Source organism: Mytilus californianus, unplaced genomic scaffold (genome assembly GCF_021869535.1).
Source record: "Mytilus californianus isolate M0D057914Y unplaced genomic scaffold, xbMytCali1.0.p SCAF_2, whole genome shotgun sequence".
NCBI classification, from domain to species: Eukaryota; Metazoa; Mollusca; class Bivalvia; order Mytilida; family Mytilidae; genus Mytilus; species Mytilus californianus.
In genome coordinates, this window is record NW_026262668.1 from 9,070,189 (window position 1) to 9,097,936 (window position 27,748).

General features: G+C 34.0%; 1 protein-coding gene across 1 annotated transcript; it reads right to left on the reverse strand.

Moving 5' to 3' along the window:
• Positions 1-91: 91 nt before the first annotated feature.
• On the reverse strand, positions 92-27,550 carry LOC127728872 (putative leucine-rich repeat-containing protein DDB_G0290503). Its single transcript, XM_052236462.1, has 8 exons — positions 27,505-27,550; positions 21,930-22,152; positions 10,312-10,564; positions 8,742-8,866; positions 7,526-7,649; positions 6,769-6,954; positions 6,224-6,343; positions 92-5,115 (listed from the first exon to the last, which is right to left on the reverse strand). Exons 1-8 carry the CDS (start codon positions 27,548-27,550, stop codon positions 358-360), a joined length of 5,835 nt encoding a protein of 1,944 aa, XP_052092422.1. The 3' UTR covers positions 92-357.
• Positions 27,551-27,748: the final 198 nt, after the last annotated feature.

The following is a 27,748-nucleotide window of genomic DNA, read 5'->3' on the forward strand; positions in this document are numbered from 1 at the left end:
GAAAAAAAATTCTTCAAACATATATTTTGCATTCGTCCATGATCTATCCATCCTATTGATACACCCTTCTATGAATACAAGACAACATGCACAAATTGTAAAGATTTTTTATGTAAAATGACTCACTGTAAAAAAAAGTATGTACCATTATAGAAATCAACCTTTCATCGTACACAAGCATCATAATTATATTTAGCATTTAGTTTGTGTATTTTATTTAGATGCACACTTTTTCTTGTTTCATTGCCAGCTTTTAGTCGTTAAATCTGATATAAAATCTCGAAATCTTGACATAAATATCTGATATAAGTTATTCAATTTTCTTTTGTAGGATCTGACATAGTTCAGATTTAAGTTTTACACTTGCCATTTCCATAAAACTTCAGATTTCGGCAAGGGAATTTTTGCTTTTGACCTACTCCCTAAAACTACTGTTTGATTTGAAGCCCGAAATTGTTGTCTTGGTGATGAAGATGGCGTCGACGGCAAGTTCGATAACTCAATTGCCTGTTTTCCTCTTTCCTTGATGATAAGTTCATGGGGAGATTGAATAGCATCTATCTTTTGCTGGGGAGTAGGAGTTGTTGTAATTAGTGCAAGCGGAACACGAGGCTGTTTCCGGAATGGATTTCGCAATAATATGTTATTATTTCGTCTAACCATTTGATTTCGAACAATTGGTACGTCTACAGATGGGACTTGTGTTCCTCTTGTTACTCCTAATCTTCCAGAGGAAAGTCGAGTATTTACATCTGATCTACCATTTAGAAGAGGTGATGGATTAATTTGAATAACTAAGTTTCCTGGTAAACCACTTCTCATTAATTCTTGTCGTAGTTGCTCCAAATTTACTGTATTCCCGACATTTGTTGAACGTTTTGGGGATAGCATTTCCAGTCCTTTTATCGGATTAAAATTTGGACTGCTATTTGATCTTTTTGGTTCCATTTCTTGAATTACCAACTTTTTAATGTTTTCGTTTTCGCGAGGTTGGAACTTTTCCGTAATTTTTTGTGGAATCGATGCACTAGGTTTTCCATTTCCTGACGTTTTTTGAGAAGGCATTGTAATTAATGTATCGCGCACTTTTTCTGAAAAATTTGATTTTACAACAGACTTTACTTGTCTCTTAATTTCATTTGTTAAGGCTGTTATCTGATTTGCATTTAATTGCGGAAATCGATCTTTTAATATATTTGCAATGTTACCTGTTTGTTTACTGGATGGATTTTGAGCCATTGGTTTGATGCCAGATGTTGTCTTTAGGGCAGTTATGTTTGTTTGCCTTGTAAGAGGTTTTTGTTGTTGTTTTAACGAAAATGGCAAAGTCGAACTAGTCTGAGATTTAAAACTCTGAAGTTGATTTAAAACAGAATTCATACTTAGATCTGCATTATCTGCACCAAGCTTCAAATCTTCAAGACGCAAACTGTTTAAAGAATTACTTGTTGGTGTCATCCCTTGAGTCGTTGAAAGTTTGTTTCGCTGTCTCTGAGCTAATTTATTTGGAATTACCAACATTTCATTACCAATTTTCTGTTCCATTTCAGATTTAGGAAGAATGCTATTGGTAGAACTTAAGCTATCAAAATGTCTAGGTTGAGCACTTCTAGCTAAAGGCACTATCTGGTTAAACGTAGGTAGACTATTTCCGTTTATTCTTTCCAAAGACAACCGACGGGGAACATTATTTCTTGTTAACTCAGATCCTAATAACTGATTACTTATCATCCCTTGTAACTGTGTCATCTCGTTTAGCTCTTTTCTCGTCAATCCGTTGGTACTCCCTAGAACCTGACGACTTAACAGTCTTTCTAACAGTGCAACCTGATTATCTCCTCCTGTTATCCGGTTTTGCTGTTCTAACATTGTTTGACGACTTATCATATCATTTTGCATAATTCTTTTAGCATCTATATTTGGTTGTACACCCAGATTCCTCACTGGTTGCTGTCCCCTATCACTTTGCTGATCGTTCGATAATGAGGTAATGTTGTTCAATGATATACGACCATTCTCTGTTGACTGTTTAATGCCCATCGTGGGGTTTATTGGTTGTAACCCTAGTGCTGATGCTGTTGGGATTCCTTGAAGTATACCAAGTTCAGTAACATCTAATTCAGCTCCTAGTTGTGGCAATTGATTTCGAAAAATTTGATTATTATTAAGCAGTGAATGTTCGTTCAAGTTATTTAACTGTGGTAAAGATGGTCTTAGATTTTGCAGTCTGTTAGACGGCGGACGTCTTGAATTTCTTCTTATTGAACGATCATTTTGGTTTGCATTTCGCTGTTGAGTTCGAAGTAAAGCTGTTTGAAGTCTTGTTGCATCCAGTGTATTAATTGGAGGATTATCAAGTAGGTCAGGTATCTGATTTAAAAAGGAATCACGCAGTTGATTTGTATTTGGATTATTCTGTATAGAGTTCTGTAAACGAGTTGTGGCTCCTCGCTGACGAGTCGCGTCTTCAATTCGCTGTAATAGTGATGTTGATCTGTTTTCTAAAATATTATCTCGAGAAACCGTCAAACGATTCCCGTTCACAGACTTAGATGTAAGTATGTTATTCGTCCGAACTGCATTATCATTTCTTAGTCTGTTTCTTCGTCTTGTTTGCAACAAACGTATTTCGTTATTTTGAACAGCATTTCCATTTCTTTGGCGCATTACACTGTTCATCTGTGTTGGTCGAGTTGGAGAGATATCTGTATTGGTTCTTCCACTATTTGCAGATTCGACAGACGGAAATAGGGCGATACTCTCAGGTGTACCATTGCGCGACTGGGTTCTGGTTCGTGTCGATAGCCTTGTTTGCAACTGTCCTCTGTTTCTTGTAACAGTTGCTGCATTAGAGCTGACTTGTGTACCTTGTCTAAGACTATTCGTTCTTTGATTTTGTGCTTGTCGTCTGTTTGCAATACGAACTGCATTAGCATTAGCTTGCTGATCTTGTCTTATATTTGTCTTTTGTCTTTGATTCTGCATTTGCCCGGTGTTCAAATTTGGGTCAACAGCATTCAAACTAGTTTGCTGATTTTGTCTAGCATTTGTCCTTTGCTGTAATCGTAATGCCTGTTGCAATCGAGGAGATGGGCCTGACGTGACAGTCTGTCGTCGCCTAGCCTCTAGACGTCTTTGGGAATTTGGAACACCAGATGGCCTAGGAGTTGCAGTTAATCGTCTCCTTGCTCCAAAACGTCGTTGTAAATCTAAACTTACAGGTGGACTTGGTGTAACACTTATTCGTCTTGCTTCAATACGTCTTCCACCGGTGTTCGATCCCTGTGATTGCTGGACAGACCGATCTCTTCCTCCTACTGCAAAATTTGACACTATATCTAATAGAGAACTCAAGACTGAACCAAACCTTGACGGATTAGCCCCATTTCCGACTTCTGTGGTTTGAAGAAGGGACCTTTTCCGAAAATATGAACTGTAATCAAAATTGTTGTTAGATCGTCGCATTCGTACGGTTTCTTTACTTTTCTTTTTTTCTAATTTCAATTCCTGTTTCACTCCTGTCTTAGTCATGTCATCGGATAATGTAGACAAAACTTTTCCGGACGGTGTTTGCTTTGTAGGTTCTTGTATTGATGATTGGCCATTTTGCTGAGATGAATTCTTTCGTGAATTCTTCCTTGATTTTGTTCTTGATTTTTTTCTTGATTTTTTTCTTGATTCAATTCTATCTGATATTTTTTTTGTTTTCGCAGATGCATGTTTTGTGTTTGATGTTTCTGAGGTACCTGTCTCGGGTTTTGATGAATCGGTATTTTCATAAGCAGCATCTAAACCAGTATTACTTACAGACGGATTTGATTTTGTTTTAGAATCTTTATTTGGTACTTCCGTGTCCTTAAAATCTGGTGTTGCAGTTTCATTTTTTCTTTTACTTATATTATCACCACCATTTGCAACCTTCAAAGATGAAGTCTCTGTCATTTTTCTACCTTTATTGGTGCCTTCTTTTAATGTGGCAATTGTTTTTCCTCCCCCTGGGACACTGTTTACTTTATTTTCCGTTGTTTTGGCTGTTATATTAACTATACCCACAACAGATCCACTCGTAGTGGGAGAAGGATTTTGCTGTTCATTATTTCCATGCTTCAATAGTTCTTCTGTATTGCTTTGTTTTGAAATATTTTGGCTTTTGTTGGAGACAGCATTTGTAATTTCTGTCTGGTTATTCGTTTCTTCCTTATTTTTTGTATTTGTTGTTATAGAAGCTGATATATCAGTGTTAGGTAAGGCATTCTGATTACTTCTATTGTTTTGTGTATTTAACTGTCCAACATTCTCCTTGTCGGTGCTTTCTATATTCATTTCTTTTACTTTTGTCTGCAAGCCATCCGGGTTCAAACTTGTTGAATTGATAGAGGCTTTCTCGTTTAATACTTTAGATGTATTCTTATTGTTGTTATTCTTTTGTATTTCTTCTGTATCAATTGATTTTGCTCCAGTAGACAGTTGGCTCGACATTGGTTTTGTACTTTTCGCGTCAGTATTATCCTTAGTTGTTGCACGTTCATTTGAATGTGTTTGGGGGATACTTTGACTTATAGAAACAGTTTTGTTTTCCTCTTCAAGCTTTTTCTCTAGTCCTTTGTTACTACTGCTAGTTGAAAGGACTGACTTAGATAATTTTTTCTTATCTTGTAAAGCCACGTCTTTGGTTGATGCCGTTAATTGCTCTTCTTCTATTATTATATTATCCACAGATAGGTTTGCGTTTTCGTTTGCTTTAAGTTGTCCGTTAGAAATTGATGGGTGTGTTTGATTATCGTCAACTAATGAATTTCCCTTTGTCTGTGTGCTTGTCCTTGATCCGATTTGTTTGATGGATGATGGTGTAGCTGATGACTGAGCAGAGATATCGGATGAAACAGGTGAATTAGTTGTGACTGTCTTATTAGAACTAGTCTTCGATATTGATAATGTGTCAGATGTCTGTTGTTTAGTATTGACTCCCACTATATCTTTTTCTGCTAGAATACGTTTGACCGTTGATATCATTGGATATTTAGAACCAGTCTTGCATGCCAAACCAGTAAAATCATCTAATGCTAATGACCAAAACATTACACCACCAAATTTGTTCTGTTTCACCCAGTTTGCCTGAAAAATTACTTTGCTGGTAAATTTCAATATATTGTTATTACACAGCCTAAGTGTTTATATAATATCTTAATAATTCTTTGAATAGGTTTAATTCGAGTAAAAAGTATAAACTGTTTTGGTAAAATTCTAAGATTACCAGGCTTATAATTAAGGAAACCAGTTTTGCGTTTTGTCTGCATAAGGCTTATCAGTAGCGCTAGAATGGAAACAGCATACAGTTAAAAAAAAACAGAAAGTCGCATGGTTTTTTTTAGACAAATGTTAAGGGAAAATATCCTCACATCTTTATATCACATTAGACAGTAAGTATTGATTGTAATGTAGTAAGTAAAAAAAGGAACATATTGAGTTCTACTCTGGTTTTGGTGGAGTACGTGTTCCTCAATCTTTTTATTTATAAATGTATGTGTAGTTTTGTCTGGCGTGTTCTTTTCTCTTATTGGTCATGGTGTTGTCTGCTTTTATTTTATTTTGGATTTTTATAGTACTCTTAATATCTTCTAAGGTGCGGATCCAGGATTTAAAAAAAGGGGGCCTGGCAAGCCAACGTTTGGAGTGATATTTGTAAAAGATCTATGCATTTATCATATTTGAAGCTCCATATGGGGGACCGGCCCCCTCCTTAATCCGGATCTGCAGAAGTTCTCTTTTCTTTTCACCTTAATATAACCTTAATACTTTACAATTTACAGACACTCATTTTTAATGTCTGACAGAAATCTTTGAGAGATAAAAATGAAATATTTCATTTAAAATTCCGGAATGAAATAAGAATACCAACAGGATGTGATATTATTTTCTTCATTTTCTGAAAACATATAAACTTAAACTATAAAGACATATCTTAGTCATTTCTATATATATACTCGACGATGGTGCATGTATGAGATACACATATGAAGGCGTTTGCCCGATTTAGTGCATCTAATTCACACCATAATATATTGGTTAATGCAACAAAATGATAGATTTCAATCCTTTAGGAGGGGGTCTTTCATCAGTTTGAAATTAGCTTCAGGAAAAACATGATAAATCTTATTATTCAATTGTATTTAATGGCATCTAATGTATGTCGAATGCATGTAATTGTTATTGTGTGTATTACCTTTTCAGTAAAACTCTCTTTATCATCGTAACCTATCCACTGGTCTCCCTGAACAAGATAAGGGACCTTCTGTTCTGTGTCTCTGTATACTTTAGCACCATCAGCAATCATTTTGCAAACCTAAATATTTGAAAAATAAATGTATTTTGGTATCTTACTATAGTCAAATCATACGGTACTAACAGCCATTAACGAACGTCTCAATCATATATGTAGATCTGACCCGTCCCTACTTCAAATATACTACCCTACACACGTAAAATGTATTTCCAATTGGGATTGCCTACTCTTCCGGATCCTGTATTTTACGCCTTTGTTATCACTTGACATCAGTCAGATATTGAAAAGTCAAGTTTTCGATGCCATTATAATTTAATTCATAATTAAAGTATATGAAAGGGTACTTTTAATTAAGCAAGATCTTACTGTTATACTTTTATTTGTAGGGCATACAAGGTCAAAGATCATAATCAAACACTTGTTTTTTATTCATTAGTTTTCTCAGTTTTGGTGAAAGGGTAATTACTTAGAGAATTATTTCTTACCTCGAAATTAGAAATGTATCCCACTTCACTAGTGTGAGGACCAGCAATCGATCCTCCGGTTGCCTCAGATCCAATATCATGGTTGTTCCGGTTTCTTAATGTAAAGCCTCTGCCAAACAGAGGAAAGCCAATAACAATTTTCGATCTTGGTGTACCTTTATTTAACCAATAATTTGAAACCCAGTTCTGAAATAACAACATCACTCAGTTAGATTCGAAGTTTCGTAAACTTGCAAAATGTGTATATGTCTTTTTGTTAATGTGGAAAGAAGGTGGATTCTTCCGTCGTTGTTATGATATCGAATTTAATTTCCTAAACATTAATTCATCCCAGTTGTATTTTCGCCATTGAGCAGCCCTGGGAATTTTACTGCAGAAAAGCACAGCTTTAAGGAAAAAAAGGGAAAGAAGACACCATGGACACTAAAAAACATTAAGTGGAAGAAATTCAAGCTTCTTAGAAAATTAAAGATCGAGCAACACAACACAAAGCTCACCATAAATAGGGGGATTTACTCAGGTTCTGTGGTACGGTCAGCAGTTCCTTCTTCACTAGTGCCCCCCCCCCCCCCTAGTGTTGCTCATGGCAAATAAGTAACATTTATAAAAACAAGTCGGGGTGATTCGCTATGTGGGAAACCTGTGAATTTGTCCTCATTCCTACACGTTTAAACCATAATATCATGTCAAAAATGCAAATGACTTATTCACTAAATGATCAAATTACTTATTAAAACCTACTCTTAAATACGCTTACCATGTTCTTCTGTGCTGCGTATCCCATATCTTTGCTCCTAGGAAACAACGGACTGTTGTGTCCTGTGACAGGGTCCCATGCTCCATGAAAATCATAAGTCATTATATTGATAAAATCTGACGATCTGGAAAAAACATACTTCATATAGTCATAGAACTATGTATAATATCTTCTTTGTGTGTGTGTGAGTGGAAGGGGTGATGCCGACCAACCAACAAATACTCGAAATCATCGAACATTTATATACATTTAAGCTTGAGTTTTTATTTAAACACAATATCTGTGTCTCGATCTTCTCTTGACAGTAAAACAAAGATTGCTTTTTAAAATGCACATGTGAAACGTTTTTACTTGTCCATTTTGCACAATCCATTCGTGATGGTTTGCATACATGGTAATTGATTAAGTACATTTGTATACATGGTAATAATTGGTAAAGTACATTTGTATACATGGTAATTGATTAAGTACATTTGTATATTAGTAATAGTTGTTTTCTTAAGACAAATGCATATATATTTAAAAAACCAATGAAAATTAAACAGTAACAGATGTGAATTTGCAAGTTTTGAAGGACAGTTTCAAAATTCAATGTCTGATCGGGACGAGCTTTCAGAAGGTTTCACTTCAAAATTTATGCATACTTTGAAAAAAACTTTTCTTTAACTGATGTAAACCATGGTTTTAAATAAATAAGAGGGGGAAAACAAAGTAATAGAACATCCTTAATCGGATGTACAGTATAAAACAATGCTGAAGCTAATTGAACATTAGATTTTAAAACAAACAAGTACAAATGCGCTTAGATATATATATATAAATTAAAAAATATGAATTTACGGTTTTACTATTCTAAAACTCTACATATTATCACTAATTTAAAATATAATTGCTTAGAAAATGAAAATAAGACTTTATGAATTTTGTATCCGAAGTACTTTCTGGATTTACCTTCATCACGAACGCTCAAACCATTTTTGAGCTCATTTCAATACTGGAATATATGAATACGGGAAAATGTTAGAAGCTACATGTATATGAAGAAAAGGAACATAAAAAAAAAGAATAGACAAATTTAGCAAAGGTCAACTTTGCTCAGAGGGCTATGGAATCTTAGTTTATTAATAATTTCATAATTCATCAACGGGGAATTTAGAGGAATAAATGAAGGAATATGATGCGTATAGTCTTAACTCGTTTCAAATTAATAACATACTTTGAAATAGCTTCTATGTCGTATCCATTTTTTATTTTCTCTTCGTCAGCTGGCACAGCTATTGTAAGTAATAAACGGGACTTTCTTGTTGATTTTGATTCTTCTTCAAACGCTTTTCTCATCTCCTAATTGGGAAAAAAGTAATCCGTGAAATACTCAAATATTTTATTACAAACATACATTGTATAAGACAAGGAAACACATACTAGTATATGAGGGTATATAACTCGTTAACCTAATCGTACTTCAATATTTTATTGCAAAGATATCATACAAGGATACAAACACACACACACACACACATACACACACACACAAACACATGATGGTATTATAATATACTTCATATTTCAAATTTCTATATCTTCAAAGATCTTTTAAATGTTAAAGAAAGTTTGAATATGATATGGGCTCCAGTAAGGTACTCCCTCCCCTTAAGGTCACAAGGTCACGTTCAAAAATAGTCTCAGGTAACCATGTTATTTTTTAAGCAAACTACAAATCTATTTCAACCTTATCAAATGTTGGAGCGGAATGCAGTCTCGAATCTTCATTCTCACTGACTCGTCATATATTTTTCTATTGAGACTTTGATGTAAATGTGAAGTGGTATCTATGTATTCCCCGTATCCAGTTGGCATATGGTGTATTCCCCGTATCCAGGTGGTATCTGGTGTATTGCCAACACCAGAAAATGAAGGAGTACATGTATGGGGAATTTCATATTTCTTCTCGTTGCTTAACTAAGACATTGTTATCCAGTCACAGAGTTTGTTGTAGGCTATTAAGAATATTACCAAAAATGCTTCAAATTATAAAAAAGCCAATTAACTCACAATTTGTTTAAACTCTGGGTCGATTTTGAATAGGATGTAGAATGAACCGCTTGTTGGTAGTGTTAGACCGAGAAAAATTATTCAGAATGTGCAGAAATTATCATCATATCAATTCTAACAGAGGACATTAAATATCCATATTCTGGATTTGAAATAAAACATCATCAATCCGACATACATCTTGTTTTATTTTTTAAACGTTGTTGTTGTGAAGTGATATGACAGCAAATATCATGAACCATTAATTTATGTAATTATAAAACTATGAAAATAGAACTTATTTGACAAAGTAGACCTTGCACCAGGAAGATTAATCATTGGATCTTATTCGTCACATAAATATTTTGTGATTAATGAACCAAGTCATGATTATGTCCGCAAACTTTCTATAAAGAAATGTTACATGTATACTAAAACACCGCCGTGGTAATTTTGATAAACATTGTATGTAACTTTGTTAGACATTTAAGATAAATCCAGAAAAAATAGAAACGAAGTCGTCATGAAAAACGAAATGTCCTAAATATGAAACAAAATCTCGTAAATCCAGAAAAAAAACGTTAACCTACGTAAGACTTCGAATATTTTAAATCAAACACTGAACTTAAAAGTGAAAAACCAAAAAGTATGGCGCAGATTCCAAGGGGGAGAGGCAATGAAAAATCATTCAAATAGAGAGAGATAAAAAAAACAAGGCAATGACATCATACTTCCGACAGTAAATGTAGAATTACCTTCATTAATGATGCTAAATTTATTTTATCTTGCGGAGGCCCTCCGCGAGTCGCTGGATACTCCCAGTCAATGTCTAGTCCGTCGAAGTTTCTCTTCCGTAAAAACTCGATTGTTGAATTTATAAATATTGATCTTCTACTTGGCTGAGACGCCATATCACTAAAAGGCTTACTGCCAAAATTCCATCCACCAACGGCCAACAATGTTTTTAAAGATGGATTTGACAGTTTCATATTGTTGAATCTTTCATACCTAAAATGAAAATAAAAATTGTGAAAACAAAGAAAATGAAAACAACTAATTGCATTGAAAGTGAAAAACTTTAAAGCTTGCGCCCCACATTATTAAGTATTAAAGGAGATGTAGGGTATACGTAAATCAGACAGCAAACAAACGACAAAACAATCAAAATACATCAAAAAGAAAACACAGTTTTATCAATAAATAAGTGTCCATACAAAATGTCTAACTTAAATGTAACTAAATGAAATAAGAAATGATAAAAAAAATCCAACATCAACATTAAATCACAAAATAAGACATTAATATATGACACAAGAAAACCACTGACCCTGAGGGGGACATGCACATTATAATGTAACAAAACGTATGCAAAAGAACATAATTTTATGATAAAAAACCATTCAACTCTAACATTAAAGTTAAAGGCAAAAACATAAAATAATCAACAAATTATACCGTGATAAAGAATACTCGCAGTTCCTGAAAGCAAACAGGAATACTCGCAGTTCCTGAAAGCAAACAAGAATACTCGCAGTTCCTGAAAGCAAACTCAAGGAATTTGTCCTCTGGTATCAAATCATGCAGCTCTACACTTAATTTCAGTTGCAATGCGTCATAAAATATTTCATACAGCAACGCAATGACCAGTAAAGGCAGAAGACATGATCTCGTGTAATGCCAAAAACAATGTAGGTGCAGATATTTTCCCTTGGTGTCTACAACGAATAATGGCTTTTTTAAGAGCTACACGATCCGAAAATGGCTTATATTACGCCATACATATATGCCGTCCCAAAGCCCTAGCTTTCAACTTCTAAATGGTATCGCATTTTAATATTTTTATACTTGTGAGTTCCCCAAAATAGGAGAAAGCCTCGAAGAACAACTTTTGTATGTTACTCGTCTACACGAAAACCCTATGATTTTTCTCGTTAATATTATGACAGCTGATAGACAAAACTAATAAAAACCGATAAGTCACCTTAAACTTAATTTTCATAAGTATTTTAAAGATTTTTACATAAAACGGCAGTTGATCTTTTCGGTATTTTTATTATTTAAGGCAGATTTTAGGACATATGTACATGAAATCAGAAAACGTCACGTCATAATATTGATTTTTATCCAAAAGATACCAGATGCAGTGATTGAACAACAACAGTATAATTATAGACTACTACCTACGAATAAGAGAAGGTACATTAATAAAACAGTGACCCAACGACACAACGACTCCATTGATATTTAGAGGTAAACAATTATTAAGATATCTTAATTTTCAGCTCTTTTAAGTTATCTCTTTCAAGGACGTATAAAGGCAACAGTAGTATACCGCTGTTCAATAGTCATAAATTGATTTAACTGAAACAAATCCGGGTCACAAACCAAAACCGAGGGAAACACATCAACTATAAGAGGAAAACAACGGAACAACAGAAACACTGAAGTGCTACAAAAACAAACGCCAACATACATAGAAACGGACTATTTGAAAACAACTGCCATATTCCTGACTTGGTACAGGACATTTTAAGAAAAAATGGTGGTTTGAACCTGGTTTTATGGCTAGCCAAACCTCCCGCTTATATGGCATGTACATATTTTATCATTTGTTATGCATTAAATATTATGAAATATGTGTTCAATTGCATTTATCCATGACTGTTGATGTTGTTCCCACAATATGTCATTTGTCAAGGTTATTGATTTGTCAACAACCCAACAAAAACAAGACATATTAATGTCAACATAGTTACAATGTTCAACAATAGACAAGTGTATACAGTAAAACAAGCTCTCAATCTCAGTGTTGAAATGTTAGGAACAAATTAAACAGATCTAGAAACTATAAGAGAACTGATCTCCACTTAAAACTATTTAAAAGTTTTAAAGCATGTGAATGGGGAATTCAATATAAATTTCTTATTCGTTTACATATAATGTTTTTTTAGGCAGAGCTCAAATTGTCAAGTTGGCCATATGTGCATGAATAAGATCCATGAACATTTACTTGCAATTATATGAGAACAGGCCATATGGAAAATACATAAATAATATCTTACGTAATAAATTTGTATTTTACATGATTAATAATCATAATGTGATTTGATATCATGACAGAAGTCACAGGTTAATAATCACCATGATACATTATTAATTATGGTTGACGAGATAATAATTACATTAACATGAAGGAATATGTCCTTACGATACATAATTTTACGTTAAACTTCATACTAATCTACGGACGGGTACCAGGTCAATTCTAGGCCATCGGTTCACAATATAAAGGACTGCAACGGGCAAATGTCAGTGGTTGCCGTTGGTTCGTGTCTATCATATTTGTTTTTCGTAAATTGTTTTGTCATAAGTTAGGGCGTTAGTTTTTTCGTTTGATCTGTCTCACATTTTTCATGTCGGGGCCTTTTATGGCCGACTATACGGTATTGGTTTTTCTCATTGTTAAAAGCCGTACGGTGGTCTATGATTGCGTATATCCACTTCATTTGAGCTCTGGTGGATAGTTGTCTCATACAACATCTCTTTGTTTTTACAAAGTGTCATTTGTTTACCAAGGAAATTGCAAAGACTGTATATTAAAAGTGATCGTTGACAGTATTATTCCTGAAACAGTAATGAAATAAAAAAAATTAAAAAGAGCACTTTAAAAAGTAAGTATATGCATCTGGCAAACATATGCTGGTTCAACTGTAAATGTTTGGTTAAGATTGAGCAAACGCGTGATTCCCCCCCCCCCCCCCCTTCCCCCCCCTCTTTTCGACTCTTACAGACCGGTTATCGTACAAAAATGTCAACAATTATTGAAAATTGGACGAAAAACAACAGTTCTATATATCACATACCAAGCTATGTGTTCTTATATCATCACTATCGATAAGATTAGGGTAATTTGTTTTAAGTCGTGGTCGAACATTAAATGGGTACATTTAAGATTTGGTATTAGTGTACTGAATCTGACTGTAACAAAGTTCGGCACTCTCGTTTATTTTAACAAGACAAGACAATTCAAGGTAAACACGTTATTTACTTGTGTACATCAGGATGTTCATTGTATGTTCTTTTATATACATTCTTGAATTTCAGAGGCTGGGATTAAAATTGGGAGAGAGTTGATTTCTAGAAAATCTTGATAAATCCCGGTACATGTCCATACGCCTGTACAAACAATTTACAGCTTGTATCTGTATCTATAAATTCCGCAATAACGTGCATCGTAATAAGGTTTAAAAGTATCACAGTAGGTATAGTGTCCGGCTGAGATCGTGTTTTTTCGAATGATTTGTTTGGGTTTTTTCGAGTGTGACCGCGTTTTTTCGAGTGCATATCATCAAAAATGTAAACAAACAGACTTCCTTTTTGGTAAGACTTTAAAAAAAAAGATGCTAGAACCTTATATATAAGATCATAGAAGGTAAATTTGTATTTATGATAAAAAGATATTATCAACCCTACATTATTTTGTTATAAAAACGTTTAATTTAGCTTTACAATGCTTTATTCCAAACTATGGATTAAGGCAATTTTTTTGTACGCATACCAATGTAAATATCAACAGAAACGCATACATGGAATCTATATATCCTTAGATATACAGACACTTTATAAGAATTCTTATTTTTGCATTGAAAAGGACATTTTGGAGAGTAAATTAATTTTTATATGTCCGCGTTTTTTAGAGAGCAGTCTGTGTTTTTTCGAGTGCGTCATTGTTTTATCGAGTGAAAAAAAAATCCTATGCTTAAAATATAATATGTCGATGCATTTACGTTTAAAAAAACGAAAAGGTCCAAATAGAGCACTTTTCAAAACTTGAAACAATGCATTAAACCAGTTTGATAATGCTGTATTAATACGTACATTTCCAGGGGTTAAAAATATTTGTTACAGCTCACTAGCCCAGGACTTATTGGTAGCAGGATTTTACTAGCCCTGTTGAAAGAGCTGCTAGCCCATCAAAACTGACCTGCTAGCCCGAGTATACCTTTCAAATTTAGAGTGGGTGTCCCTTGTTTTGAATGCGGCATTATACACGGTATTTGATAAAATAAATCAAATAAATGTTTGTTTTATTAATTATAACAAAGATCTCTAGACATCTTTTTGGATATCCCTTGTACTATGGGTTGTTAAATATTTTCGGGCACAGAAAACATGATCATTGATATTGTCATGTTAAACCAGTGGTTCAATTCGTATATTTGTTGTTCCCACATACAAAGCAGACTTTTTATCAGCGTGATCGGGAAAAGTAACGGCAATATTCACAAAACATCATCTCTTGTTTATCATCAGTAACAGTCGACCTTGCCCATGGGGAATCTTTCTGTCCATGACACTATAAATGTTTTTTTCCGCTTTTCCTGGTCGTATTTGGCATTTTTTGGGATAAATTTTCAGCCTCATTACCCCCTTCATCTACCGTTTTTCGTTTTGAAACTGACAAAGTTCCTGTGGTGGTCGTACTAAAATGTTTAGAAATAATTTGTGCATGGTTTCAAGCTCAAATTAACAGCTGTCCGACAAGACAGGTCAATATCGATCATTACATCATACACCCATGCAAGTACCATTAATTGAAAATCTCGGCATAAGCAATGTACAATACCCCCTGTACTGAGAAATTGATATTGAAAGTACGTGAATTGCGATCAATACATGATACCGGTCCACCCAGAGTTAGTTGTTCTATTTTTAAAACATGTACAAAATCGGTTCAAATTCTTGGAATCCCGGATGACGTACGTAATTGAATCTGATTGGCTAAGATAGAATAGCGATGAGGGGATTTTCCACTTACTATTTTGGAAATGCCAAGAATTGTTTGTTACTAGTCCGTCGGGCATATTCGGTTACAAGTTTTAATTGCCCGAAGTGTAAAAGTCTAGTCCCGGGCGTCGGGCTAGTGGATTTTTTAACCCCTGATTTCATAAAAGGTATCGTTCACTTGTATTCAGAAATCTTCAAATTACTGTGCCGAAATGGATTTCATACAGTAAATCTTTAATGAAGTAAACAATCTTTATGTTAGCTCAGATATGTTAGATTGAGACGTACGTACACATAGTTTGTAAAAATACTTCCTATATGTTTCATTTACTATGTGTCTTGATGTTTTATTGTTCTAGAAATGAAAATCAAGAACAATGTTCTAATGCTCCTACTGTGAAGAGGGGTCTGATCAAGCATATGCTTTGCTTGGTCACACGGGAATTAAGCGCCATCATAGCCGCATTTCCATCAGAAATTAAAGGAATACAAATTAACCTTTGACAATGTATATTTGTGAGGTGTACGATTATTATATACACATTTCGTTTTTTTTTTTTTTTTTTTTTTTTATTTATTTCAAAATGATCGTATCAAAGCTTACAGATTATTTATTTCGTTATTTAACAAATACATCGGATAAGTCCCCGGTTCACCATTAGCTCAGTAGTCAGTAATTCGGTACTGACATGATTTATAACAAACCTTTCTATAACTGTTTACCTCCAAGGGTGACTGGGGGAATATAGTCACTTAGGTCCTCTTCCGACCGGCAGTAAAACTCTTGCCAAAGTGCGGCGTCCGTTTGGCTGTTCGGGATGTTTAAGTACAGTCATATCCGGTCAGAATGGGGCGTATAGAGAGAGTTTAGGGTTAGGGTTCTCGCTCACTGCACGTTAAGGGGTCCATGGGTGGCCTGTTGCAAGCCAAAACATCTGTCCATATCCAATACACCCTAATGTTTAGTGACAGTCTAAATCTACCGACCTTCATCCCGCACGTCCTCTGTTACAGGACCTACTTATTGGATTTATTGTTAATTTGTTCTCGTCCTGAACATGCATGAACTATTTTCCACTGGACGTTAAGCGACCAACAATCGATCATTAAAAGTTGTCCGTTTGTAAATTTAAAAATCATAAAGAAACTAAGGTTTCAATTCCATCAGGCCCCAGTTGACCTTAGATGGATTTGGCTATAATTATTTATGTCCTTTTGGTCATATAGCTCTACAAATGTTTGGTTCTTCTTATACATCCTTGGCTTTCAAATATTCGGCTTTGAGCGTTCCGGATAAAGGTTAATCCAGAAAAGTGCTTCGAACAAGGAGCAATTTGAAAATAATTTAAACGATATAATCATCGAAAACTCTGCAAATCCAAAAATGTACTGGAAAATTATGAGAATGCTCATAACAAATAATAAAGGGTCAACTGACATACCGCCTCTGAAAAAATATAATCAAGAAGGTATTATTGATGAAATAATATATGACGACCTTGATAAATGCGAAATGCTGAATAACTATTTTTGTTCTGTTTCTCACCTAAACGATGATCATGCTCAACTCCCAACAAAAACATTTAAAACACTTAATAATATTGAAATAAACTCAAACGAAATTTTAGATATCGTGAAAATTTTAAATCCTACTCAACGGAAACTGGCTAATGTTATTCCAGTCTTTAAAAATGGAGATCCTTCAATTCCCTCTAACTATCGTCCGATTTCACTTATCAGTTGTGTAGGTAAAGTCATGGAAAGGGTTATTTATAAACGGGTTTATAATCTTATGGTTGAACATGGCCTATTTTACCTTTACCAGTCTGGATTTTTGGCAAAACATTCAACTACACATCATCTCTTGGAAATTTATAATTCGATTTTAAATGCACTTGAAAAAAAGGAAGATACTTGCTCTGTTTTTGCCGATTTTTCAAAAGCATTTGATAAAGTATGGCATAAGGGCCTGCTTCTCAAATTAAAAGCCTATGGAATATCTGGTAATTCATTAAAATGGTTCTCCAGCTATTTAGAAAACCGAGAGCAGAAGGTTATCAATAAAAACAGTGCGTCTTCTGTGGGTAAAGTGTCTGCAGGGGTTTCCCAGGGTTCAGTTTTAGGGCCCCTTTTATTTTTGATATACATAAATGATAATAGCGTAAATTTAACGTCGCTCTGTAGATTATTTGCGGATGATACCTCCTTTGGTTATTTTAGTAGAAATCCAGTCTTAATACAAGAACATAATTCAAATGATTTAACTCCACTAAATAACTGGTCAAAAACCTGGTTAATGTCTTTTAATCCAAAAAAAAAACAAACAGAAATTTATATCTCACAAACAGACAACGACCAGATGACCTATCATTTCGATTAGAACCAACAAAAATTCATATTTTCCCATACTATAAGATAATGGAATAAAATCGATAGCGCAATTAGAAATGTAGATTCAATCTCCAAATTTAAGTATTCTCTACGAAAGAATAGATTCAATATAATTAATTATCAAAGCTGTCGGTCCGGCAGTCTGACTAAAGACAGATTTTTGTTTGTTCTAGACATATTTCATTTTTTCTTTGAATGTCCGCTTTATGCACAAATCAGAATTCACCTTTTAGACAAAGTACTTTTTGTCCCGTCTTTAGATCTTGGTACTTTACTAAATGGAAACGAAAATTTAACTCTCAGTCAAAATACATTTTTAATTAAAGAAGTCTTACATTTTATTCGGAAAAGTGAACGTTTTGACCTTTAGAAAGATATTTTTCTCTTTCTTTTTCTTTTTTTTAACTGATATAGTTAAGAATGTCAATGAATAAGCTTTTTTACGTAGGACTGTTGTTTATCTTTTTGGGAAATTGTGAACTTTCTTCTTGTACTTATAACTATTGTACAAATCTATAATTATCTAATGTTGTTGTTGCATGTCTTTATATTTATATATTATAACTTATTATATTTAGGAGAGGACTATCTAAGTTGTGATAACTTGTGTCTGATCCTTTTTGTTATATGTAATAACAAATAAAATATGTTTAAATGAGTGCTTCGAACGCATGAAAATTAGAGAGTGTTGTTTTTATTTTTTTAATTAGATATTCCATTCAATTCCAATGTTATTGAATTTTTTTTTTTTTTTTTTTTTTTTTTTTTATTTTTTTTTTTTTTTTTAAGGGAGGGAGGTCCTTTAGAAGAATATATGGGTTTATAGGTTTATATTGATATTTCTGATTTTTTTACTTCTTTTGCTTAGTTTTCTTGTTCATATGTTTTTCGTGATTACTAGTATGCCCCCGTCACACTAGACCACGATCGCACCACGCTCAGCGCGATCTAAAAAAAAATCAGATCGTGGTGAGGTCGCGGTATGAGCGGCATGAAAATGTAAATTTTCGTTGTTTTCACGATGCTACTATGTCCTCATTACGCTTCTACAAAGATCCCGCTACGATTATACCACGTTCTCACCACGCTTATTCTGCGACCTCACTACGATTATCACGATCTTACTACGCTCATCACATTCTCATTACGACCATACCACGATTTATCCGATTGCAACACGATCTTACCACGCTTCTACTGCGATTATAGCACGCTCTTACCACGATCATACTACGATCATACCACGTTCATACTGCGATGGCAAGTTTAAGACCAGGCGACAGGGCTCTTCTAAATAGGGTATCAGTCTTCTTGATTCTTGGACCAACTCTGTTAAGAAGTTCATCGAACATCTCTGGTGGCATTCTCGAAAAATTAAAGAAGGAAGGTTCATCCTCGATTCGTTACTCGTTCATCAACTGATCATAATGACCAAACTGGAGTCTCCTTTCGGTTGATAACCAAGGACGAACCCAGCAGGACCTACGCCGTCTAAAATTTCTTCTTATTCTTCTTCTTCTCTCTCTCAATAACAATATCATGGCCTGGTCGTTAAGATTTTGTAACTGTGTTAATGATTGTAGAAGAATTACTACATGTACATGGTCTTGTGTTTCCATGGTTCAATTGAAATTGATGTTTCAAACAAAACCTGGAGAGCTTTTATATATTTTATGTGACAATGACAATGAGCATGACTAGAACTCGAAATGGTCGTAGTATGAACGTAGTCAGGTCGTAAGAAGAGCGTGATGAGGACGGCATGAGCGTGCTAGAATCGTACTATGGTCTTGAACAGCGTAATATAAACGTGGTATAGTCGAAGTAGAAGCGTGGTTGGGTCGCGGTAGAAACGTGATGGTCGTAGTGAGGTCGTAGTGACGTCGCTGTGAGATCGTTGCGCAGTATCTCCGACTAGAATCGCGCTTTCGCTACGCTCTCGCTACGATGGTACAGCGACCTTTGCGATCATACCACGACTTTACTGCGCTCTCACTACGCTTCTAATACGACCTGATTTCGCCACGACCGCACCACGATTGTTTTGAACATGTTCAAAGTTGGTCCACGCTCATCACGATCATGAAGACCTCACCACGACCGTACCACGACCTTACTGCGATCTACACGATCGCACTACGATCGTCAAAATTTGCATTTTTTTCAGAGATCGTAGTGCGATCATGGCCTAGTGTGACGGGGGTATAACTGTTATCAAATAAAATAAAATATTATTGATTAAAAAAACAAAGACAGCATGAAATGAAATTGAAAAGTTTGTGAGTCCCTGTACTCGGTTCTGAACCCGTTTTAAAAGGGACCACGTGATTAATCAGTTATCGTAATATTGCAAAGTAATAATAAAAATGTTTTCAGAACAGAAAGTTATCATTAAATTGAAAAGGGTTAAATTTGATTAACATAGTAATAGGTTTTTGGGACTTATTAAGAATGTATAATATTGTCCATCGCTAAATTAGTTACAAACTAGAAAAAGTCAGTTTTAAGCCCAAGAATGTCTTCTTTTTTATTCACATTTCTTTTAAAAAAAAACCGTTTTAAATGCTGCCCTCGAAAAAAACACGGACAACATAAAACACTGAATTGTAGGTGAATTACAAGGAAATTGAGCGTAGTGTGTGCTCAAAACATGTATAGCATTCAGAATAAGATGAAGAGTCACGAATAAAACTATTATAGTCGCGAAATAGCAGTAAACTGATCTGATCGCATGCAATTTCACTCGAAATAACCTGATCTACACTCGAAATAACCTGATCTACACTCGAAAAAAGTGGACCGGTTCACTCGAAAAAAACACGATCTCAGCCGGACACTGTACCTACCGTGAGGATATAGATTGTTATCAAAACATAACAACGATTGTGTACAGAACGTAAACAACTATAGAAATAACATAAAGTTGGTAATAAATAATTGGCAGCATTTGCTTTATAAGATCTTTGATCTAGACAAACTAACAGTCGTTGTTGGTTGCTATCTGTCACATTTATATTTCGTTTAATGTTTTGTCATAAATCAGGCCGTTGGTTTTTCGTTTGAATTGTTTTGCAGCTTATCATATTGGGTCCTTTTATAGCTAACTTTACGGTATGGGTTTTGCTCATTGTTAAAGGCTTTATTGTGACCTACAGTTGCTTAAATCTACGTCATTTGGATTCTGTGGGATAGTTGTCTCATTACCAATCATACCATATCTCCATATTTTATAATTATAGATTATTCACTGAGGTCTATACATAACAAATAAATCCATCGACAAAAACATATTCTTTAATTGTCATATGATTCAGTAAATGTCCAAATTGACATGTTTATAGAATGTTTCTATTGGTCAGTGTAAGACAAGAGTGTATTTGCCGTATTAACCTTTATGGATAATTTTATTTCTTCCGCAATGTTCACAAATACCTTTGCTGTTTTAAGATGTAAAGAAGTGATTATGGAAAAAAAACAATTCGATTGGTCTTTTTCAAGTGAGTGACACGGACTTCAAAGACAAAGAGATGTGGAAACTATAAGATGTTATAGATAATTTTATTAAGTGGGACTTAAATATATGTCAACATAGCTGACATCGTAAATCAACTCCTTAAAATGTTATTGCCCTCAAATAACATGTTTTTTTTCAAAATAAGATTTAGTATGATTACAAATGAGACGACTATCCACCTGTTTCCGAATGGCGTGAATGTAATCAATTATAGCTGACAGTTGGGCCTTTAAAAATGAGTCAAACTAATATCGTTTATAGTCAGCTATTATAAACCCCGACATGACATAATGTGAAACAATTCAAACAAGAATACCAACGGCCTAAATGATAACAAAACAATAAAAAATATGAATGGGTTGTTTATGTTCTAAATATTGGGAGACACGAACTTCAAATGAAAAATTAACGTTTAATTCATAATTGTTATCTTAAAAAATAAACTTGCATTTTACCCCTATGTTCTATTTTTTGTCATGTCAGCCATGTCGGTTGGCACGTGGGGTCATCAGACACATTTTTTAAACTAGATACCCCAATGATGAGTGTGGCAATGCTTGGTTTAATTTGGCCTGCTAGTTTCAAAAGAGATATTCTTTGTACAAGTTAACGGACGACGGACGGACGCCAAGTGATGACAAAAAAAGTGGATACACAGTCATGTAAATTTCGCAAACTTACATTCCTTTGCTCCATGGCGTCGTATCATCATTCCACTCTACTGCTGCTAATTTATAGCCATCAAGTTTGGCGAATGCATAAATAAGATGTGTACACAGTTTGACGTCAATATCTTCTGGCACAAAACGAGCAATTCCTTTTCGGTACTGTGACCAGTTTGTATAATAACACACTCGTAAATATCCATGGCAACTCAGAATATTAATCACTAAATATACAATACCTGCAAAGAGTCACATGAAAAACATTATGATTTTTTAAATATTTTTAACATGACCAGCACGACAAGAAATAACTGAGTAAAACTCATATCGCTTCAGAAACAGGCTTCGCTACAGCACATGCCTACTTGTAATAAATAAATAGTCCTCATTCTTGAAAAAAATACGACGCATCAGAATTTATTTTAGAACAAGCAATTTATTTCAAGAAAATGAAAATAGAAGTTCGCACATGAAACACTTCATTATACTTTATATTGTCTGAAATAATACTACACTTTATATTGTCTGAAATAATACTACACTTTATATTGTCTGAAATAATACTACACTTTATATTGTCTGAAATAATACTACACTTTATATTGTCTGAAATAATACTACACTTTATATTGTCTGAAATAATACTACACTTTATATTGCGTGATTTATGCATAGTTTTCATACATTTCACTAGCTAGCTTACAATTTAAAACTGATCATTTGTAGGAAAGTGAAATTTACGTGGAAAAAAAACTGTATTCTTTGAAAGTTGTGTTTTTTCTTCTTTTTTGGTCGCTTCTCGGGCTACCAGATAAAGTTGATCAGTAAGACCCTGTGCCATGTGTAGTTTGTTGTCCTCACTTCTTATTATTTAGTTTGGATTATTCTAGGAATATGGGATAGTTTAAAAAGAAGAAGAAAATGATTTTCAGACGTTTTGAATTTATGTCAATAATAGAACCAACACAAGCATGCGCGCAAAACTTCCATGAAACAAGATTGGTCTAAAAACCCACAAAATTTTAAACAGCGTACTATAATGTTTTTCAATGAAAATAGAAGTGATCTTAAGATAGCAAAATTGAGTCCATAACAAACCAAATTACGCTGTTGAACGTGATAAAAAAATAGTTTCAATTACTATTTTCAGCGTTAGTAATTACTTAATTTACTTCATCAATGGACCTTCCAGCCTAATTTACAGAGGAGAGAAGATACGAATAAAGTGTCGTGTATTTTTTAAGTACGGTACATGCATAAATGGTCAGCTTTGTCTGTGTAGAACCAAAATGGTCGGAATAAATTTCTGCAAACAATCGAGCAATTATTTGCAAACTCGATCCATTTAGCAAGGATGAAACTCATATCTATTGTTATACAGATATGAGAAGTGTTATAAATATTTCCATGTTCGCAATTATCTCAAAAACTCACATTATATTACATTCGCCCCTTTGGTCCATAAAACAAGAAGACATCGGACATTTATATAGGTGTGTGTTGCTCTGAATGAAAATCCACAAACATTAAAATGCTTCATATATAAACCTACTACAATTCAACGGAATTCGTTTATCTATACACCTACATATCATAAAGAATTACATGGGGGTTTACACACGACAGTACAGAACTAACATATGCAAAGATTATTCGTACCAACTAAATTTAGAGCTTAAAACATTTAACTTAATTAAAAAAACTTGAAGTTAAGACAATAAGTTTGTGATTGTTAATTTTCCACACCAAATATCCAACACATTTAAATCAAGAGTTAAATTATCATGAACATTTTAAAACAAAAGAGGAATGTTAAACACGATTCAATGGCAAAATAGAGAGACGAAAGATACCAAAGGGGCGATCAAACTCATCAGTCGAAAACAAACTGACAACGCCATCGCAAAAAAAGATAAACGACCAAAAGACAAACAACAGTATACAAAACACAATATAAAAAACTAAAAACAACGTGAAAAAAACCCCGCCAAAAACCGAGGTGTTACAGATCTAGCTCCACGTGTGGTACCCGTCGTGTTGCTAATTTTTACTCGTGGTAAGTTTTATTCGTTCGGTCATATTCGAGGAAAAGAGGACGGAATTCGGATACAACAATTGGAACATATCTTTCGTCATATGTAAACAGATATTCCATAACGGTCAACTAACTCGTGGTGGCGTCCGTAAATTTTTCGAAGGGATGATTTCAATTTCACCACTTGGAACTCATGGTTAAATAGCTTCCTAGTGAACCGCAGCTCACCTTAGAGGCAATCATGAACTGAAATACAAGTTGTAAAATATCGTATCAATTGGGAGATATATACTTCACATGCAGGCGATGCTGGAATGTTGCTACATAGAAATGGAAAGTTCACAATTTTGAAGCTTAAATTATCTCTGTTGTCGTAAAGTTTTGTTCTCAACCGACCCTCATTGTCAATTTCCAGATGTAAGTCAAGATATGAGGCAGACTTAACTGTATAAGTTAAGTCTCGGAAAAGAGAGGTTGGTTCCCATGGGAATGCTGATTGTTTTTTTAAGAACATGTCTTCCAAACTTAACGGATATGGTGTCAATCAAGTAATCAACCATCTTGATAGTGTCAGGTTCAGGGAATTTTGTCTGATTTTTTTACAAAGTACTATTTATCCCCCCTTATGACAAGATACTTCTATCTACGTTGGCCATTGTTTTTATGAAACAACGCATCACCAATTCGTTCAATTTTTCTTTTCGTTTGAAATGGGAAATACGTGTGTAAAGGGTAGAAAAGTCAAATGTTTTAATACTATTGCAAGAGGAAAGAGACTTGAATTGTATGTACTCTAACATATCTTTTGAATTTGTTAGTATCCACATCTGATTCACATCGCCCCTAAAGCCTTTTATCGTGTTGTTTGACTTATATACCTTTATCGTGTTGCTTAATCTATTACCCTTTATCGTGTTTCTTAATCTTTAACTCTTTGTAGTGGTGCTTAACCTATAAAATTTTATCGTGTTGCTTGACCGTTAACTCTTTATTGTGTTGCTTGACCAATAACCGCTTACGTGTTGCGTGGCCTATAACCCTTTATCGTGTTGCTTGAACTATTACCTTATATTGTGTTTCTTGACCTATTACCCTTTATCGTGTTGCTTTACCTTTAACACTTTATAGTGTTTCTTGAACTATAAGCCTGTATCGTTTTGCTTGACCTATAAAACTTAAACGAGTTGCTTGTTTTAGAAGATCATCCGTCGTCAGCATGATTCCAATAAATGTATTGCACAGGAGTCAAGTTTTCAATGTTTCGATATCAATTAAATGGTGTTTACAAAGGTAAGCTGTACAACAATCGAAACGATTCAAGTAATGATGTACAAATGGTCGCATGGTATCATTTTTCGAGCATTTTTTTTAAAACATTTTGCACTTCAACAAAGCTTATGGTTCTCAGTTCGACTTTTTTATCGTTAAATTTTATTCATATAATGCAAGATTCATGATAACCTAAAGATGTATACTGTTGTAAACTTGTTTTGTTGTATCACCGCCTCACTCAATATGTCTTTTTATTCATATGCTACTTTTCCTAACACAAAATGGCGTCAGTTCAATGAAATAAAGTGTCACATCGTATTATTCTATCATTTTTGCCCATAATATTTTGTATTCTTCGAAGGGATATAAATAATAGTAGTTGGATCAAAACATATTCAAGTCTGTTTTTATAAATATTCAAACCAGCGTACAGATTGTATCATGAAGATCATTAATATCTAAATATTACAAAATACTCACACACATAAATTAACTTATAATCCATTTTACTGAATACGCAACTACACCATCTTCATTTTAAATTAAGAAATATGAAAAACATATCCATTGTTACTACCATGATAAACAAGTAAATGTTGTACTACTGGAATGGGACAATAAAACAATGTTATAGTACTCTGTGTGTCAGGTTTATTTCTGACATTAAGTGTGATGTATACCTTCACTAAACTGGACCGTCTTATTTAAGAGTCTAAAAAAACAAGCATTTGTGGTTATTGGTTAAAACGGTAACTTATTCGACACGAAAATGTTATGTTTTAACTTTATTGTTTTGTACAAAACATGTTAAACTGAGAACAAAATCAACATTTTTCCCACAGTGTTACATTCTGACTTGAAACGGGCAATTATCATAGGAAAGTGTTGATAAAAACTTTAACTCGAAATATAGTGTTTCAACTTTAGATAACTGTTTCTATCAGTCATATTGTTTTCCAATCAGTGAAAAAACAAGCAGAGTTTGAGTTCAAACTCGGAAGTTCTCTAACATGAAATTATAAATTATTCAATATTCAAGGACGTGCGTTTTACAGAGAGTCAAATAGTAGACAATCATACCATAACCACATCTCAGCTTACGATTTCTTCAGAACATTTCCCTGAAATTACTATGTATTGCCTGCCTAAACAAATCGTCAAATATCGTAACAAATGCTAGATGCACATACAATGTACTGGAAATGTGATGAGATGATTAAAACTGCTGATGTTCTCCGTGACAACATCTATGTAAATTTTTGAAATAATGTTTCCAGACCGGTTGTATGTATTTCTATGGGCATCATTATTATGTCCCTTTAATAGCAGAATTGTTCCTGTATCGTCGAATTAACGTTTTTTTTTTGGCCAAACATCGCAAAGATCCGTCTGAATTCCTTTAAACAGAATAAAATAACATCTTCCGTTACCTTGATGATATTTTTGCTTTAAATCATCAAAAATTCTATTATTATTCTACGGAAATGTACTTAAGAGAACTGACTTAAATTAAATCTAAATAAAGTGTTCATTTTAATGATTTGAACATTTCAGTTTCACATTGGATACTTTATATAAAAATAAGGAGATGTGGTATGATTGCCAATAAGATAACTATCCACCAAAGTTCAAATAAAGTGGATGTAAGCAATTAAAGGCAACCGTGCGACCTTCAACAATGAGAAAAACCCACATCATATAGTCGGCTATAAAAGGACCCGATAAGAAACAATCCAATTGAGAAAACTAACAACCTAATTCATAACAAAATAGTTTACGAAAAACAATTATACATATTTTCTATATTAAACCTATTTCCTAAAAATAAAACACACAATAAAAACCTGCACAGTGCAGCTAATAACAAGATGACCACTAACTTCAAAAAGGAAATAGAACAAAGCAAAAAAAAATGGAATATAGGACCTGGGTCAAAATATGCTCGTCATAACAAGAAACTAGCTTAGGACGCTACAGATGTATGTTGGATAATAAGCTAATACATTTGTGCGGACCAGTAAAATCGTTAAATCATAAAAAACTGTTACAGTGAGTAGTAGAAAAACGGCTGTGCTGTTTAAAAGATGCAAGACATTTCCCAGGTTCAAATATTTTCATTTGTTCAATAAACATGATAAAATGTAGGATAAGAAATATCGTCTAATATTACTTCTCTACGTGAAACATTGTAGCAACATATAATTGTGAACTACTTAAAATCATTTGAAAGTATTCAAAAGTCTGTATGTCTGTCACTCTGGCGTTTGTGTCAATGCAAAGTTACACTCATTAAAGTCAGCTTCATTAGAACATGTTGGTCTTTTGGTCATTTAATCATGGGGAGGATATGTACAGTAAATTTGGTCCGGTAGTAAAATTTGTCCGCCAGACTTTTTTTCCTAGTTAATCAAGTCCATGATCATTCTTTTACTAGGAATGTAAGTCCCAGGACAAATTTTCCTAGGAAAATAAGTCCATCGCTAGTAAAATATGTCTGGCACTTATTTTCCTAAGAAAAATTAAACTGA

Coding starts and splice junctions, on each gene's coding strand:
- LOC127728872 (XM_052236462.1), bottom strand. CDS start 27,550: ATGACCAAAAGACCAACATGTTCTAATGAAGCTGACTTTAATGAGT. Junction 10,565..21,929: donor ACGCCATGGAGCAAAGGAAT/GTAAGTTTGCGA, acceptor TTTTCATTTTAG/GTATGAAAGATTCAACAATA. Junction 7,650..8,741: donor GACATAGAAGCTATTTCAAA/GTATGTTATTAA, acceptor TGTTTTTTCCAG/ATCGTCAGATTTTATCAATA.